The sequence below is a fragment of the Echiichthys vipera genome, assembly GCF_963691815.1.
Source record: "Echiichthys vipera genome assembly, chromosome: 20".
Lineage (NCBI taxonomy): Eukaryota > Metazoa > Chordata > Actinopteri > Perciformes > Trachinidae > Echiichthys > Echiichthys vipera.
In genome coordinates, this window is record NC_139845.1 from 17,363,760 (window position 1) to 17,382,372 (window position 18,613).

Sequence of the window (18,613 nt, forward strand, 5' to 3'; positions counted from 1 at the left end):
ATTTCTTAATAGTTCATACACTGAAAAAAACTGTCAACATTTTTTTTATGCCATATTTCATATCCAATTTGCAGAAGAAGACCCTGGGATGATTTTATACCGGAATTACGCTTTAAAGGGGAAACCTGGACATATTTATCCATGTATATCTGTGTAATTGACTAATGGCACCAATTTAAAAAACAAATAGTCTAGTATTGAGTGGAGCGCTGCAGCCTGGCCACTGTGAATTGAGCTGCAATGTAATCTAACTAACTGAATGTATAAAATCTATTTACAAAAAAAATTAACTAAACGTGGCACCTGCGCACTGACAATATACTTCTATTTGTTTTTGCTGCTGACAGGCTTGGATAGTTATCATGCCATGCTTTGGTGTGTGGCTGATGCAGGTCAATACAATAATCTTTGGTAATAGCATCAGCCCACCTCCGCTTTGTCTCCACTCTTGGAAGAGCATTTTTCTTCAGGAAGAAATGTGCTTCGGTAGGATGTCTACTCTTCTTTGGATGGCAGTAGTGTGGAAGTCAAACCACGGACCCAATGGTCTGCAAGGTGCAGTGTATCTGGAGTTATTAGGATCCATCTGCTGTAGCACAACTAGCCATAACTTTTGCCTGTCTGCATCCAAAGCTGCGTGAAGTGGAGGTTCACATATTGTTGGCCTAATTCAAAAATTTGCAAAAAAGAACCATCATTTTAATTAAAAATATTTTAGATAATTAAAATCTCTGCTTCACAATGCTTAAGTTCCACTCTGGTGACTTCTGATAACATCCTGCGAGATTTCATGAATGAGATTTCCAAAGACCTCACCATCTTTCAATAACACAGTTTGATAATAATCTGAGCTGTCAGTGGCCAAGACAAGCATTTTAAGTGGACGTATGTTGTTGGTGCTCAGGTGCCCCATTTAATTACATTGCAGCCCGGTTAGCAGCAGCGAGGCTGCAGCGCTCACGGCAGCGCTTTAAAAAAAAAAAAAAAAAATGTTGATCGAGGAGGTCAAAGGTAAAATACACAGCAGCAGCTGTGCAGCTGATAAATATTTCTGCTCCATGACCCTGAGTAGAAACATGATGCCGCTGAAATATTATGCTTTACACACCTCTTGTACCAGGACTCAGCTTCTGTGTTCTCATTGGATGAGCGGAGCAGACGGCCCAGGTTCACCATGGCAACGTAGTGGGCTGGTTTAAGTCTGACAGCCTGCTGGTAGTGAGCGGCAGCCAGTTCCCCCTCTCCTGGGAAACATAAGAGCAAAGGGGAAGGAAAAGAAGTGGGAGGATGGAGGAGAGGAATGAACGGAGGAAGGAAGCAACGAGTGTGGAAGAGAAACAAGAAACAAGCGGGAGGGAAAGAGAAGAAGGGCAAAGGAGAGAGAAATGAGGCATGAGACAGATGGAAGAAATATCTGTTCAATGAATGAGACCAGATGTTTGAAATTAAATACCTGCTGTTACTCATTTATATTCTACAGCATTGTATTCAGTGTATATGATGGTAACAATACGACTAACAATAACCATTCATATTTCTGTGGCATCTGGTGAAAATGTCCCATTGGTGCTTCACATTGTACAGAACTTCACTCATTTAAACAACCCATCACAGCAGAGGGGGATGAGTGACACATACAGGACCACACTGCTGTGTTTGCGTTCAACAAATACACAAAAAAATGACTTTACATCACTGCCTCCACAGCATGCTTTGGCACGAAACATAGTGGCAGTACACACATGCAGAGACCTTCACAAAACTGCAGTTGTTTGTGGGAAGATACTGTATGTAGCATGAAACTCTTAGTACAATAAATAGTAGCAGCTTTAAGCCGTGCAGCTGGAGGCCCTGTGGCAGGACACAAAAGGATGAAACATCCATTGTTTACATGCAACTTAGTAACTGTGTTAGGGTTTGCTTTCTCAAGTAATCTAGCACACAGAGGGAAAGTGCTGCTCTGACAGTGGTGCAGTGGGTGAAAGGTAAGATCTTTATACAGGTTCATACTTGTATTTTGTGTTTACATGCTCCAATGCTCTAGTATGTTCCTCATACTGCTTATGGCTGCTGCCCTCTGTCTGAGACGCTCTGCTGCAGTGCCTGTCTCTTATAACACATACAGTACGTCTCTAAAGGGAACTGGTCCGAAATAAGGGCGTTATGAACAACACAAGTAACCAATATTGCAGTTTTGTCTGCCGTTAGCATGTAGCTACATGTAGTAAACAGCAGCATGATCTACCGGAGACGTGTGTAGCTGTACTTCATTGGCGTACCTGTCATGCTTTTCATGGAGCAGATTACCTTGTTTTAAAATATTTGAAGGCTTGATGTCAGACCAGTTACAATAGTTGTATGGAAAATGCCGAGCACCAGTGTGCCAGACAAGCCAAATTCAAAACAATGAGCAGCGAGTGAGTGTGTGTGTGTGTGTGTGGATCAGTAAGATTGGCCTACATATAATTTTAAGCTACTTTTTCTGCAGTGTTTAAAAAGTGCATGCCATATGTTTGTACTTCACAGACATGCAGCAAAGGGCCGCACCCACGGACGCTGCCTCAAGGACCTTCAGCCTCTTTAAATGGGGCGGCTACTCTAACCACTCAGCCCCATTTACACTCTATTAAAATTAAACGTGCCGTGTGTCCAAATCGCACCATGTTCAACACAAAGCACATCCATGGGTCCCCGGCAATATACCTGTCGAATGTGTACCTGCCAAAAGTAGAAGATCAAATGGGCAGTTCACAAGATATGCAAGACGCACACACACGCATGCACGCGAGCCCACAGATCCCTTGCTTTATAATTAGATGGATCAAATCAGTATTCAGGATTTTATCGTCATTTTTCACATTTGCCAAAACTGTCACTATATCCTGACAGCACAATTAGAGGGACCATCTGTGGAAAAGTCATGCAGCCTCTACCTACACCTTCTGCTCCATAACTGCTTCCAGAGCTCTCTCGGTGTGCTGCTAATGGCATCTGCTAGTCTCCAAAAGAACCCCTCTGTCTCTGACGCACTGTCAATGACTGCTCTGAACTCTGATCAAACTGTGAAACCATGCAGCACTGATCAAATATGAATCAGTATTCTGTTACTGTATTGCCTGTTTCTCAAGTTTCGAATTGTTTGTTCATTTGACAGTACACTAATATATATGTTTCTGAAAACACTTTATGCCAGAAATAGACAATACAGAATCTTGATTCATATTTGATCAGTGCCATCTAGGAAGATAGGAAGTCCAAAGAGAGAAGGGAAACTGAAATTTGGGCCTTTTCAGCCTGTCTTTACCCCTCAGACCCTTAAGCCAGAGAGCCACTAGGTTCTACTCACCCGTATCCACCAGAAACACTCCGTAGTTATTATGCAGGTCGGAGCTGTCCGGGCAATTCTCTATACCCTTCAGATACACTTCACTTGCTTCAGGGAAGCGTTTCTGTGGGAGAATGCAGATGAAATGAATACAAGATTAAGGTTACGGGAAGCTGCGGTGTGTACATTAGGGGCAGGCTGCTCTAATGGCCTGCCTGCAGAGAGATTAATCATCCACGTCTAAAGCTCATTGGACTTATGAAGTAGTGATGAGTTACACCACGCCTCCAGGCACCAAAGTCCCGTGGTAAATACAGCGCTGTTTATGTGTGAGTGTTTTTCTGGATGTTTCACCTGCTCAGCGTAGAGTGATGCCAGACTGGAGTAAGCATCAGCGAAATGTGGACCGAAGTGTATGGAGTCCTTCAGCAGAGTCTCCGCCTCTTTCTCCTTCCCTTGGGACCTTGAACACAGCATCATCATCATCATCATCATCATCAATATTGACAACTGCAGCAATATTATCATCATCTCCAGCAGTAGCAGTAGCAACAATATTATATACTTTATTGTTGTCTAAAAAACAAACACATACACAGACACAAAGACCCTCAGAGGTGCGGTGGAGAGCAGCAGCAGATCGATGGCTCCGTCACTGTGTTTGTTCTCACTGCTCCACTGTAAACACTGAGATGGTAATGGAGCTGAAACATTATAATGGACTTCGCTCCAGCTTCTATTATTGATGGAATTTTCTATCAGCAAGCAGAGCTAAGGGCAGTCCGCACAAAATGAACAAGCCTCCACAGCTGTACACAGAGCTTGTCACATCACAGTGGCGATGTCGGAGTAGTCGGAGTAATTGACGACTTCAACTGAGACCCGTTACGCTTCAGGCCTGACTACAACATGACTGATGCCACTACATGTTCCGCTGACCATTCATTTCATTCAGAAGCTGTGTTTCAACAGATCCGTCTGTGTCCACACTGACACACCATGACACCAGGGTCCTGCATCATTAGTGCAATGAATCACAGCCATTAAAGTTTAATAATGCATTGTTGATTGAAAACTATGTTAGTGACAATCTGCAGTTTAATCACAGACCTAAAAGCCAACCATGTTTAATCCCCAGGAATAATGTTTCTAGGGAGACACTGACATATGCAGGGTTTCTCTTTTATAGCGACTGATTGATCATTGATCCGCACAAATCTACAGTATGTTTAAAGAACGCAAATGCAGCAATCACAACTTCAAGAGCATTCATGTGATCTGTTGGCTTGGATTTGACATAGAGCTGGACGTTATGGCCAAAATCTTCTTTCCCCAATATTGGTCTTTTCATATCTTGATAACAATATACTGTATATCATGATATAGCGTGTTTTCTGGTAATTTCATAAAAATATAGTCTGTCTAAAATAGGCACAATAGTGGTATGTAAAAATAAAACGTCAATCTTAATCAAAAAAATATCCACTCAAAATATTTCACATCAGATTTTTCAGAGAAATTGTTAGTATGTGCTTGTTATTTGAAGACATAATTGTATCAGGATTTGTGTTTTCATCATGATATGATAAATGATCATATTCAATTACGGCCCAGCTCTACTATCGAGTCCAGAATCAAGTCCATAGCTGTGTGAAAGTAGCTCTAAAGAGATACTGCCGTTAGTATACTTACATGTAGTACACTGTGTAATCACTTGTGTAGTGCGTAAGTTACACTGATTTGCTGACTCTCTAATTTGTTTCAAATCACCACCACCAACTGCTTCTTTTTTTCTACTAAACTATCTGCCAGCTTGTTTCCTTACTATCCGACTACATAATAGAGGTAGTTAGTGAATAAAACACATGTATAGCTCACATTTGTACAGTTAGGTGTTCGCTGTTTTAATCGCAACACACTGCAGCTTCCTCGCCCCCCATTGTCACCAGTTTGAAAAGACGTTGGAGCTTCTGCTTTGTAGCAAAGATGGCGAATGTGGAGGGTGAGTAGTGTCCAGTGTTCCACACTCATCTTTCTGAGCGTTATGAGTGCACCATCTGGGTACTCGTAGTGTACTGCATGTTGCTGTACTTTGTCAGTGTGAATGCACTATGCACTCAAAATATCAAGCAAAAAGGTGGAAGTATGCGATTTGAGAAAAGGCTTAAAGTTTCCCGTCCTAAACAAGTCATTACATGGAAATCCCTAAGTTTAAAGGGACACACATGCCATAAAGAGAAGAGAACATGTAGCTGTAAAGCTTCAATGAAGGATTGGGAATTCAAGTAAAGATGTTATAGTGTAATACTGAACAATGTGTGGGTCTATTATATTGTATGGCAGCAGCTCAGAAGAGCTGGTCTCTTTTACAACATATTTGCCACTCCTCAAAGACAGGAAGGTTGTTTTCTTTTAAGCATGTTAAGGGTGTTATATAACTAAATTAGGCAGGTTTCAATAAGTCTGACCTCTGTTACCATGGAAACCCTCCAGATAAGCTTGGTTCCTGTCAAGCTAGTTCTGAGGCGTAGTTTCTCCACATGCACGTAGCCAGACTGCAACACAGTGGCTGTGTGACATAAAGTTTTTTTATACTGCACATGATGCAAGTTCATTTGAGGTTCTGAGGAGAAATGAAGGAGATCGTTTCTCACAGTGATGGAAGTAAGGAAGTAAACCCGTGATGGCGTGATTAAAACCAGAGCGCAGCACCACACTGAGTTGAGAGAGTTCAGCTCTAACAGGCTGCCAAATGTTCTCTTAGGCAGAAGCGGCAATATTACCATACCGTTATCATCATCGACATAATCTTTATATCATAATCATAATCCCCTTTATCATCATCAGCAACAGCAGCAGCAGTCTAAGCTCACTGCAGTCTAGACATGTTGCCAGTGAGAAAGCCATGTGTTTCCTTTGGCTTTTTTCTCTCCTGCAGGGGTTTTGTCTGAATATTGAATTCTTATTATGTTATACGTTATGTTTCATAGAGGCTGTTGTATGACTGCGAATATTTTTCCATTTCCTTTGGGCTTCAGTTGATGTTATCTGTGCTTTAAAAAAAATCAAAGCCACTGAACCTTCCTTAATCGATCGAAGAATTATAATTGATGATTCACTCTCATTGAAGCCTCACATTCAACTAGTAAAAAGCTCAAATTGGGTTTTTATTTTTGAAACAGGTTTCTGACTTTCCTTTGAGGCCTAAAGGTCACCCTTGTTATGGCCACCTTTATGTCTGTGATGGATTGTGGCAACGTTATATACATGCATGCATTGATGGATTACTAAACAGGCCAGCCGCGCACAGGCCGTAGGACTCATAGGGTCAGGGGCTCATAAAATGTTGCTGACAAAAAACCCGCAAAATAATCACAGAGAGATGTTAATTGACCACATGTATATACAAAACGAACAAATATGACCACAAAGAGACAAAAAATGACTATAGGGATGCAGAACCACCAAAAAGAGATGCTAAAGACTGAAAGTAGACACAAAACGACCACACAGAGACAAAAAATTACAAAGACAAATTATTACATAAATGATCAAAAGTAGATGCAAAACGATCACAAAGACAAAACAACTAAAACTGGACATAAAATGACCACAAAGAGACCAAAAATGACAACAATACAACTCAAATTAGACTCTTTGAATTTGGGTGTCTTTTTCCTACGTAAACAGAGTGGGGGGGGGCCTTTTACATGTCTGTACCCGGGGGCCCATTGGTTCGGAATCCGTCCATGCATTCATGATGCATCCTCACAACTCTGGCCTCGAAACAGCTTCACTGTGGCGTGTTTTAAGGCCGAAAGTGTCCAAGAAAAAAAAGAGTAGCCTTGGCTTTGCTTTTGGCGCGACAGTGGAAATAAAGCTTGTGTGTGTGTCTTACTTGAAGAGGTTCCCCAGGTTAAACAGAGCTCGGTTGTGCTGTGGGTTAGTGTCCAGAGCGTTCCTGTAGTAGCGCTCAGCCTCCTCTGGGTTGCGAGTCAGAGTGCCCAGATTGTTCATGGCGCTGGCATGGCGAGGGTATAACCTGAGAAGAGGGGAAGAGAGACTGCTGAAGGTTTTCCCTGGACACTTGGCTAGAGGCTCTGAGGCTGGTCAGCAGTGGTGTGCGGTTCTAACTATACAAGCTCACAGTGGCACCATGAGTGGATGAAGGGAAACCTTGACTTTGTGCCATAATAGAGCAACAAGCTGCTGTGTAGAATTTGAACAGGAACATGAAACTCAGTCCAGTCAGAGATCTTTAATTCAGAGTCAGACCTGAGGGCAGTGTTGTAGTGGTGAATGGCCTCCTGGTGCCGCCCGCTGTCTTTCAGGAAGTTGGCAAAGTTGTAGTGGACTTTGGCATTGTGCGGTAGAGTCTGGATACCAGAGCTGAAACAAGGAGGAGGAGGAGGCATGAGGTGCAAACATTTAAGCAAAACCACAGTGAGAATAAACTAACTCAATGGTCCTCCTGGAATTCAAACAATGTCTTTGTATAGTAAAGTGGATCTCTGAGTCTGAGAGCTGCTTGTTCTTCTGCTTTTTTATTTTATTTTAGTAGCTCAGTGTGAAATTGGTCTTTTGTTTGTAAATTGAGTCAAAGACTCTATTTTATTGCTGTCTGAAACATGAAATGAAGTGTGTTCAACAGTGTGTACTTCCCCGTGAATGCAAAAAAAAATAAAGCAGGTCTCAATGGAAAATGAAAAACAAAAAGAAGCAGGGGAAAAAAACACGAGTTTGAGTTTTATAATTTCACTGTTTCTCACTCTCATCTGTCATTGGAGGGAAAGAGACAGAAGTCAGATAAATAAATAAATCAACTGAATTGTTAAGCTGATTACCACCCGGCACACACACGTACCCGGCACACACACGTACACGCACACACACATGCACGTCCTCTTCATCAGGCGTTTTGTTTAGTCACAGACACACACATTTGTGTTGCCGCATGTACCAATTACAAATCAACACACAATGAAACCGTCCTGGTGACAGTTATTATCACAAACAAACACAAATATTACAGAGAGGCTGCAGCTTCCACACAACGCTTTACACAAGCATGTTTAAAATAATATTCCACACATGAGCTCAGCTTTAGGATGTGTTTGCTCTTTACACAACCAAAGTGTCAAAGTCTGACACTGTGGGCCCCTCTAGATAAATCAGACACTTATGGGTAATTCCCTCATACAGAAATTCTGCGGACTTACTAAAAGTGCTGAAAAAGGGCTCAAAATGTCTGTGAGAAAGCCCTCGTGCACTTGACGATTTGACAGCTTTAAGAACTCACGGACCTACCGTAAATGCTCCTCAAAGTCCTTCAGTCCGTTAATGGGGAGATTGGGATTTAACCAGTATCTCACTTTGCTCCCTTTCAACTCTCCCACACCCCACCCTGTGATTTACTCCTGTTCTGTGCAGCACATTCTCACAGGATCTAACAAAGCCTGCATTTATTAAATGGGTATCCGCCTCTGTTTAAAGTCATTATCAATGCTATTTCTCATTAGAAAATTGTCAAACGTGAGAATGATCTGTTTTTATCCAGATCCTGATCATAGCCTCCTAGTGCTGAATATCTGCGTGTGAGCAAACAGTGTGAGCAAACAGTTGTCATTAGAGTGCAGGAAGCACATACCGTAAAATGACACACTGGGGATTTAATGAGCGTGTTAAAGCACTTATTGTGTGCTGAAGTGCCAGATTTTATAGGGAGATGTGCTGGAGTTCCTCACAGCACGAAGGCACGAGTGTAATGCTGAAGTCAGTGTTGGTGTGTGGGCCTCAGCATGTGTTATGAAAGTCTCTCTCCTCTCTCTCTCCTTACCGGAAGAGGGCCTCCCTGGAGAGCCAGACGTGGTTCTGCTGGACAGTTTTCCAGGAGAAGAGCAGGAGCAGCAGCAGCATGGACACACTGAGGACTGTGGTGCCCCAGCGGCCCACCACCGAACACAGTCGGCCCAGGCCATGAGCCACCAGGATACAGTAACCCATACTGGATTGGAGAGAGGGGGAGGAGGACAGACGGGAGGAGGAGAGACAAAGGTATTATTCATTATTAAGTCCAGGTGGTGCCTTTCACTCAAATTACTTCATGTCTCGCATATGCTCATATTTTCACCATGGGAGGCTGCTGTGGCTTCCCATTAAAACATCCCAACCACTTTCCTCTGAGCTGGATCACATTGTACGGAAAACTCAGTTGTTTGTTGTCACCATTGAAGGCTCGAGGCAAGTTTTTTGTTTTTCCTTCTTTCCACACCAGCGCACCGTTTCCACACAAGTGCACATACACTGAAATAGTGTCTTCTTGAAGGAACATCAACAAACAAAGGGAAGAGAAGACACTGAGAGAAAATATTAAGGAAGGCTTAGACTCACTTGGAAATGGCGATGAGGGTGAAATAAACTTCAAATCTGATCTAATTGTTAAATATTTGAAGAGAGCTCAGGCCGGTACAGAAAAGTTAAAAGGAGGAATGGACGTGTCTGTAGGCTGTTTAAAGTCTGCGGGCTGATTTGTACTGAAGCAGATGTTCAACAGAGAGCAGGAAAGACTCTGGAGAAGTCTGCGCCCCGAGCAGACCCTCTGGAAGTCTGCAGAAAGTCTGCTCGTGGACTGGACGATTGTGGATTTGGACAGCCCTCAGCACTCACAGGCTTCCCTGGAAGTCTGCGAGTGCGGTGAAATCCACATTTAAAATGAGCCTGTATGTGAAACCTCTTTACACAGGAAGCACAGTGAAATTAATTTGCACGTCCTTGTGGAAGAAATGTTATTAGAATCTTAAAAGTGGTGTAAAACCCGACTGAGTTTTAAAGATCTTGGTAAGCAGGGACTGTTAGATATTGGACAAAAACGGTCATTATTATATTACCTCATTTGATATATTGATGATGATGCTGGTACAGAGCACTGTTGAGTTGAGATGGTATATTAAACCATTCAGAGAGCCCTTATCAGTGAATAGAAGTAGCTACCTTTTGATTATGTTTCCACTCATTTATTCAGGTTTTTTCCTTTGTTTCTTGAAGCATATGATTTTTTTTTTATTGTAGCTTGTTGAGCTAGATTGGTGAAAATGTATTGAGTGAAGGCCTTGACGGAAAAACGGGTGCATTGTCCAATGGAAAAACAGGAGAGATGAGGGTGAAGAAGAGGTGATGAGTCAGAAGAAGACTGACAACAGAGTGAATAACAGATAGAGTACAGAGTCTTTCTAATGTCAAACAGCACAGCAGAGATACAGCAGATACATACAGTAGTGTATACATTTCTATGCATCCGAATAAACTGCGCTTATATTCATACACGGATGATATACTCTCCTACAGGCCTAACGTTTCGCTCTAACACAATCACAAATGAATCCCCAAGGCAATTTCAGTCAAAAGCAACTGGACTTGGTTATTTGTCTAGGAAGACGTTTCACCTCTCATCCAAGAGGCTTCATCAGTTCACGTACGCATCTGGGAGTCCCAGCCTGGTCAGATGCGTACAAGAACAGATGAAGCCTCTTGGATGAGAGGTAAAACATCTTCCTAGACAAATAACCAAGTCCAGCTGCTTTTGACTGAAATTGCCTTTTGGGGATAACGATGACCTGGACAAATGAGAACATTCACAGGCTTGAGCTATAGTGAGGTAACATTAATGTTGGCTTTTACAGGGAAACTGGGCAGCACATGCAGATTCACTGATGTTGCCAGCTGCCCATAGCTTCACTCGCCGAAAGTCTTCAGCGACAGTCTCTTGCAGGCGTAACAGAGCGGTACAAAAACAACAAAGCCTCCCAAAAATCTAAATCAATATGATTGCTGTCTATGATTGCTGATTACTCAATGAATCAATGGAATAATCATCAGAATACTTGATTACTAAAACAGTCAGTAGACACAGCAACACAACAGCTGGGACAAACTGTGAAAACACCAGAATAAGATATTTGCCAAGTGTGTTTTCACATACATAGGGTTTTTTTGGGTGGTATTTTGATGCATAACAACACATCAACATGGTAAGTACATTACTGTCCTCAGGGAGCAGCAGAAGTCTCTGCTGACAGTTACCCTGCAATTAGCCATGCAGCAGGTTAAGTGAGCGCTCAGTGAGAACAAGTCGGGGGATTTCTCTGAGCCTTACCCCCTGAAGGCATGTGCTTCCAGCTAAAGCCCCCTGCTGGCCTCGGAGAGAGGATTCACTACCAGAGTATTCATTTGTGCGTGGACCCCATGGGCCCTCTAAGCCTAATCAAGGTCACCCACGGCCCCGGAGGATCTCATGATCGTGGGGAACATTTGCATACTTCATGCAGCACGAACCCTAAAGGATAAATGTAGTCGGAGATCGAGAAGAAAGAAAAACAGAGCTCTAACGGACGACAATTTAGTCTGGAGTAGAAGATGGAAAGAAGAGAATTAGATACAGATGGAGGGATAAGGGGAGGTAGAGTGGTGGGGAGATGAGAAGAGAACTAAAAGCAAGGAATGATGGACAGGGAATAGGAGGGCGGAGAGTGACTGAGGGGAGAAAAACAAAGTGAGGAGAGACTCTCCAGTAGAGGCTCTTGACTGGAGTGTGAAGAGCAATAGAGAGTGATACAGCTGTGTGTGAGGACTCAGGGATGACCATGAAGCTCTCGCTTCGCCAGCTGGGTTTCTGGGTCAAATGATTCATACCCTCAAATGATCAGAAATGTACAGATATGTCATTAGTGATCTTGTACAGCTGACCCAGTGGAATGCTGTGGTCACACACACATGCTTTCAAGACTGTTCACTCTTGCTTTAACGCGTTATTGTAGTTTAAGGAAAATTATGATTTATTACTACTTGGGTTTTATTTCCGTAGCTCTGTCCAGCATCTTATATCTCTCTCTCTCTATATATATATACATACGTATATATATATATATATATATATATATATATATATATATATACATACGTATATACTGTATATAAATGTATATATTTATATATATATACGTATATACTGTATATATTTATATATATACTAGGAAAAAAGCTGATAGAAAGAGGAACAACACAGCACTCAGTGATCTCACAGCATGTGATTTACTAAACAACAAGCTTGTAGCTGAAAAACACTTAAATGCCACAAATCAAATATTCAGAACCCATCGCTAAATTCATGGTAGACCAATTTTTGGTCACAATTCAATAACAGAAGGTATTTTAGCCGCCCTGAACAGCGTCTTTTTGATAAATTGCACTCACAATTTAAGTGCTTCACTGAGGATCCGTGTCATACTCCATGCTTTCAGCTGTATTAGGCTGGGTTTGAACACAAATCCATTTTCTCGAATATTGAAACGGCTTCAAAGTGAACAAACATAACTGTGAGCGTGACTGCATTTGTTGACAGTTTCAGCAGTTAACCATTGAATTGAATATTGGAATTTAATGTGGTTAATCAAACTCATATTTACATTTTTTACATTAAACTCATTATACTTTAAATATTTTAGGAATTATGCATAACTGATATATTTTTTTAAATAAACATTTTAACAAAATAAATTTCATGTACCCTCCTGTATTCCAAACCACCCCATTTCAGAAACACTGATGCCAACCACTTTATTTGGGGGTCAAACTAAAATGTGAGCATTGGGACACATTTAGAAAGTTTATGTTCACAACTGTGAAACGGTCTGTAACCAATCTAATTCTTTAATAAACTTTCTAAAAAACAGACCAGTTTCCATCATTAAAAGTTGAGAGTACAGTCATAAAAAAAATGAAATATGTTGAAAATAACCTTTATGAGAAAGACTGGCAGTGACTCGATCAGAGGACGAACACCACAAAATGCATGATTTTGTCTTTGGTAATAAATCAGCTGTCCCAGACTGGAACGGACCTCACGCCCCAATCATATTCACAATTAGCTCCACAACGGTAATGTGTGCCCTGCTCTTAATGGCCCCACTCAAATCTTTATCGCAATCTGTGTCAGAATGTGTAATATAAACTTTTATGTCAGATTGTTCAATAAATGCTCTCATATAATAAAAAAATGCAGTAAAACAAAAACAGTTTAAAAAAAGTTTTGTTCGTAATTGACCAGCATACTCTACATCAATTATGTGATAATCCAAATGGTTTGTTTACAGACAGAGGTCAAAGCAGCAGTCACACCGTGGACCCTACATTTCTGACTCAGTAAGAGTTCGTATCGTATCGTACCGCAAAGTTCTCATAGAAACACAAACTCTTGCATACTGTCAATCACCTTTACTCACTTTACTTTGTAACATGATCGTCGAGGGTGGGAAAAAAAGGTTGAGGGAGAAAAAAAACGTTTTTTTTGAATCTCTGAATTTTGACGCAGCTGTCTTTGTTCACCACTGCTCTGAATAAGCTGTCTGTGGAAAACTTTTGCCTGGGACGAACTTTGAAAACTTGATTAATAAACCACACGCACACAAACAAACACACAGACAGACTCACCTTGGCATGTAGAGAACCCTCTCAGCCACGACAAATCCCACCCTGAAGAAAAGGTTACTGGCAGGAATGAAGGGAAACACTAGAAACAACATTCCCACCAACACCTCCCTGCTGTTCTGTTTCTGCAGAGAGAGACAGAGAGAGAGAGATGGAGAGAGAGAGAGAGAGAGAGAGAGATGGAGAGAGAAAGAGGGAGAGAGAGAGAGAGAGGAGAGAAAGGAAGACAAACACATTACATTTTTCAATAAACCAAGTCAAAAGGCTCCATGTGTGACTGCTTCAAACAGCATGGCTGAAAAGCACATTCATTGTGAATAATAATTGGGGCCATTCAAACACTGCCACACACACGCGCTCGTTCAGCAACTGTGACCAATCGGTCTTCTATATTACAAAAACAATCATCTGTGCAACAGAGAAGCAATTAAGCCGATCAAATAACAGTTAATTCCTTTTTGTGTTGGGCCCATATCTGAAGCCGTTTATATTTCATAAAGCCTGCAGCCTCTGCCTTCCCTCCCTCCACGTTCAACCACCATGGCTGTGTTTATTTGAACAAACAGGCCTCTAATAGGCTGAGTGGGCAGCCCCTCGCTGGGTTCAGTGGATTGGCTCATTAGCGGTAATGAGAGCAAGAGAAGAGTGAAGTGGGGATTAGTGTCACTCCAATCAGAGGCTTGTTCTAATGTGGACAGGCGACTGAGAAGGGACCTACATATAGTGATATTATAGACACACAAACACATTCTGGGGAAAAACACAACCTCTAAGCTACTGATGCAATCATCAACTGCTAATGGCCTGAATATTATAGAGATAATAAACAAACAAATAAACAAACAGCCCCATAGACTGGCAATGGACCGACAGTAATATCACAGACAGTAATGCATTCACTGAGAGTTAGAGATGCAACAGTACAAACAAACTGCAGATCACTTATTCCGATTCTGCAGATGGGATGATTATGTACGCGATGGTGCAGGACTTATTACACAGCTGCCTACTAAAGAAATCAATCATTTGACACCCAATCGCCCTGGGGAAGGTCAGTCACTTCGAACATTTTCCGTCACAATAAAAAAGATCATGACCAAAGTTGAGAACTGGAAGGTGTATTGACCGGTATATGAAGAGCTTCAGACCAAAGTACCATGACATCAGACAGAGGCCTTGCAGGTCATTTTCCAGTCATTTGTAAATTCATAAATTTTTCTACTAACTGATGCTGCCCGTAAGCCCAGTGACTATCAGAACCAAGTTTGTGGCTCTGATAGTCACATCGCATACAATGAAAATATTGAAACAAAGACACCATCACTGTGGTTTCCACTGAAGATTGAAGGTTGTTCCTACTAATTGCTGGTGACCATCCTAACTGCATGGCCTTGTCGGAGGTTAGCATCCCAACTGCCTTGTACACCCACTTTCCAAACCTCCCTTTTGTCCCCTTTAAACTCACTGTTCTCTCGTTATTTTCTTCAATCTTTTGATCCTCTGCTCCTCTTTGATTTCTTAGCGCCCGAACACCAAGGATGCCGGGGCCAGCGGTCTGGTCAAATCTGTGATTTTTTCCTGAAGTAAGTGATGCAACCCTGTTTCAAACTTGGATAAGAATCTTGTTATCCGCACCGAGCTTAATGGGCAGTGCAAGGCGTGCGAGTAGGCTGTGTTTAAGTCCCAGGAGAGTTGTGTCTCTTTTAAGGGAGCTGCTGTCTATGAAGTCCTCATTTCAAACAGGTCAGCATGGCTCATCCAACTGTGGCAGCAAAATGCCCTCTTTTTTTGTTTAAATAAACAACAACCAGTGTGTCCTATCTACGCACTCATTTGTTTGTTTTATTCTTGAACTTTAGAACTTGAAGTGACAGTATGGTGAATCTCGCCCTATTAAACTCATAAAGCCAATACAGCCCGCTACAGAAACCTTTTTTTGGTTTCTATAGCTAATTGCCCTGTTCGTTATAACTGAATTTTTATATCACTCATTTGTTTAAATTGGCTTAAAGTTATGCATAATTCCGCTGACCACTTTGAGTGACAGGTGGGGGCTGTCACAGTTCAGGATAGCATAGACTTTAGGCTTCATCTGGCCCACCTCTAATTCATTCTGCTCCACCTCTTTGCCCTTTTTTTTGGATCAGCCGGGAGTTAGAGAGTCTGACAGCAATATTTCTCAATTAACGATGTAGCCAGCTGATATACGGTTTAAGGTATACTTTTCTGTGTGCCATGTCTGATTAGCAACTTGAACCGCGAGAATGGAGCTGGAGTTGAGGGACAACGTCTCTTTAAACAGATTTCTGCACTTAAACTTTGCAGCCTTCCTAAGAGAGAGGCCTACATGTATCTCCACACACCTGACATTCTAGTAACTCTCCCCTGCAGTTTGAGATTCATATGCAGAATCTGCTCATAGAGATTCTGCGGCATCAGGCACTGTCAAGATGGGAACGGCGAGAGCTAGCCGGAGGCATCCACTTTTCATTTTTCCACCTTAGAAACCTTAGGCAACGTCACAGAGACTACATCCTTTCCATACCGGTAGTAATTTCAAGAAGAGGAAGAATGACGTTATTTGTCCACGGAGGGATTAATAAAATTCAATTAATCACTGTAAAAGCCGCCACAGCCACGTCTCAGTATTGTTCCCTTGCGTTCCCCTCTCCTGCTGTGTTCCATGTTGGTCTGTGTGTGTGTGTGTGTGTGTGTGTGTGTGTGTGTGTGTGTGTGTGTATGTGTGTGTGTGTCCTCCTGGCTTCTGGATTCTTGTACCCAGGATTATCTCTCATTTGCGTTTGCCTGCTAACACCTGTGCAAGTGAAGCTCGCCTAAGTTCTCTCACCCTGCCCAGATAGTCCTGCCATTCCTCCTCGCCCTTCTGCCCTTCTGCCCTCCCCAGCTATCCCATCTAATCTGAGTACTTTTCAATAATCATCTGCCTTCTGACCATGTTCTCTGCTTGGGTCCACTTGTTGAACTAAAACCTTAGTCAATGCCTTAAACCCAGAGGTTACCAGGAGGCCTTAGAACTTAATATCCAACTTTACTGTTTAAAACTGTAACTTTTCTGGAAAATCAATGAATAAACTAAACATAAATAAAAGAGAGACAGAAAAGATATAACTACAAATGTGTGTGGACCCAACTGGACCATCCATGTAAAAGAAAAAATACGACAAAAATCCCCCCTGCCAGTTTCCAAAAACAATTCTTACACTGTGTGTGTGTGTGTGTGTGTGTGTGTGTGTGTGTGTGTGTGTGTGTGTGTGTGTGTGTGTGTGTGTGTGTGTGTGTGTGTGTGTGTGTGTGTGTGTGTGTGTGTTTCTCTAGAGAACATTCTGTGTTTTCCACTTGTGTTGTTGACCAAAATAAAGAAAACCTTCTTTCACACAGGAAGTCAAGATTCACCGAGGTCGAGGGCTTGCAGTGAGGTCGTTAGCGCCACGTCAGTCACATCACAGGGTTGAGGGAGAGGGCGTGAGGGGGCGCGCTGAAGTGTAAATTACCTCCTGAGGTCGCAGTGGGGTCGCAGTGCACGCTTTATACAGAACTGGATTGCAATGAGTAAAGGTCGCATTGGTCGAGAAAAAATATTCATACTGACAGCTGCATTCAATTTGAGGGAGTGTGTGTGAGTGTGAGACTGACTGTTAATTCATGAATCATATTACCAACAACTTTAAGGGGGGATGTGTGGTGACCTTAAGACCTCTATAAACCTCTATAATGGGCATGCCAGTCTTAATTCTGGAGCATTATTTAGCCCCTTCCTTAAGTAGCCTGTCATAGTTGGTGCCAATGGATTTATTTGCCGTCCTGTTGGAAGTGGAGGCTGACTGCAGTGTTCTGCACTGGGTGGTGTTTTAAGTGATGGAACAGATTTGTGGAACTCCTACCTTTAGCACCAATTATTTCATGGCATATTTTCCGGAGGATATTCTGTTCCACATCTGCCCTCCTGATACCAAACCACTTCCAGATGTTAGACACACTGTTATTCAGGATGAATTCTTCTGTGCTTTGAGATCTTCCTCCATTTTGAACTGAGGTGAACCCTTTCAGCCATGATTGGTGTCGCTGTGCCTAATAAGGTTACATGATTTCTTTCAAATCATATTTAAAATAACAAGGAATTAAGAGCAATATGATATGGCACATCTCTTCATAGGTACATATGTGCTGCAAGTCTGCAAGTGCCAGGACGTCTGAGTTTAACGACGTATAGGGTGGATAAATCTGAAAATGATGGAAAATTAGTAATTATATACAGATCAGTATAATTCTCAAAACTATCTTGTAATTAAAATGCAACATCAAACATTGATCTTACAACTCAAGCTTTGGTGACATGTGTTAGTCATTTCAAACTCAGCCGAGCCAAGACAGAAGAAAACAGTGAAGTTAAGTTCAGAGAGCGATAAGCCTAGCTTAGCATAAAGACTGGAAGCAGGGGAAAACAACTAGCCTGGCTCTGTCCACAGGTTTTTAATGGATTTTTAGCGTATGTGAAGGGTAGCTTAAATACTGATTTATTAAACAGCTATTTATAAATCAGTCAGTGAGGATATATCAGCGACACTTCCAGGTGTTAAACTGTGTTGCATTTAAGGTAGTGCAGAAAGGAGCTGCCTATTTTCTATGTTAAGTTAAATTCAAGAACAATTTTCATGTACAAAATGTTCTGTGGAACCAAAGCGGCTGTAGTTGTACTGCTACTACTCTGAGCTCTCTCCGAAAATTATTTTGAACATTTTGACTTCTCAGGATTTATGAGTACGACAGAGTTGTGACTTCTTTCAG

The 18,613-nt window shown here is 41.9% G+C and overlaps 1 protein-coding gene across 1 annotated transcript in view; it reads right to left on the bottom strand.

The window, feature by feature from the left end:
* Positions 1-18,613, bottom strand: part of tmtc1 (transmembrane O-mannosyltransferase targeting cadherins 1) — a 98,652-nt gene that overhangs the window by 11,463 nt on the left and 68,576 nt on the right. Inside the window, exons 8-14 of the mRNA XM_083934881.1 lie at positions 13,811-13,932; positions 9,162-9,329; positions 7,601-7,714; positions 7,224-7,367; positions 3,680-3,788; positions 3,347-3,449; positions 1,109-1,244 (exon numbers count right to left, since the gene is read on the bottom strand). Coding sequence (XP_083791007.1) covers positions 1,109-1,244; positions 3,347-3,449; positions 3,680-3,788; positions 7,224-7,367; positions 7,601-7,714; positions 9,162-9,329; positions 13,811-13,932 — 896 coding nt within the window. The remainder of the gene's footprint in view (positions 1-1,108; positions 1,245-3,346; positions 3,450-3,679; positions 3,789-7,223; positions 7,368-7,600; positions 7,715-9,161; positions 9,330-13,810; positions 13,933-18,613) is intronic.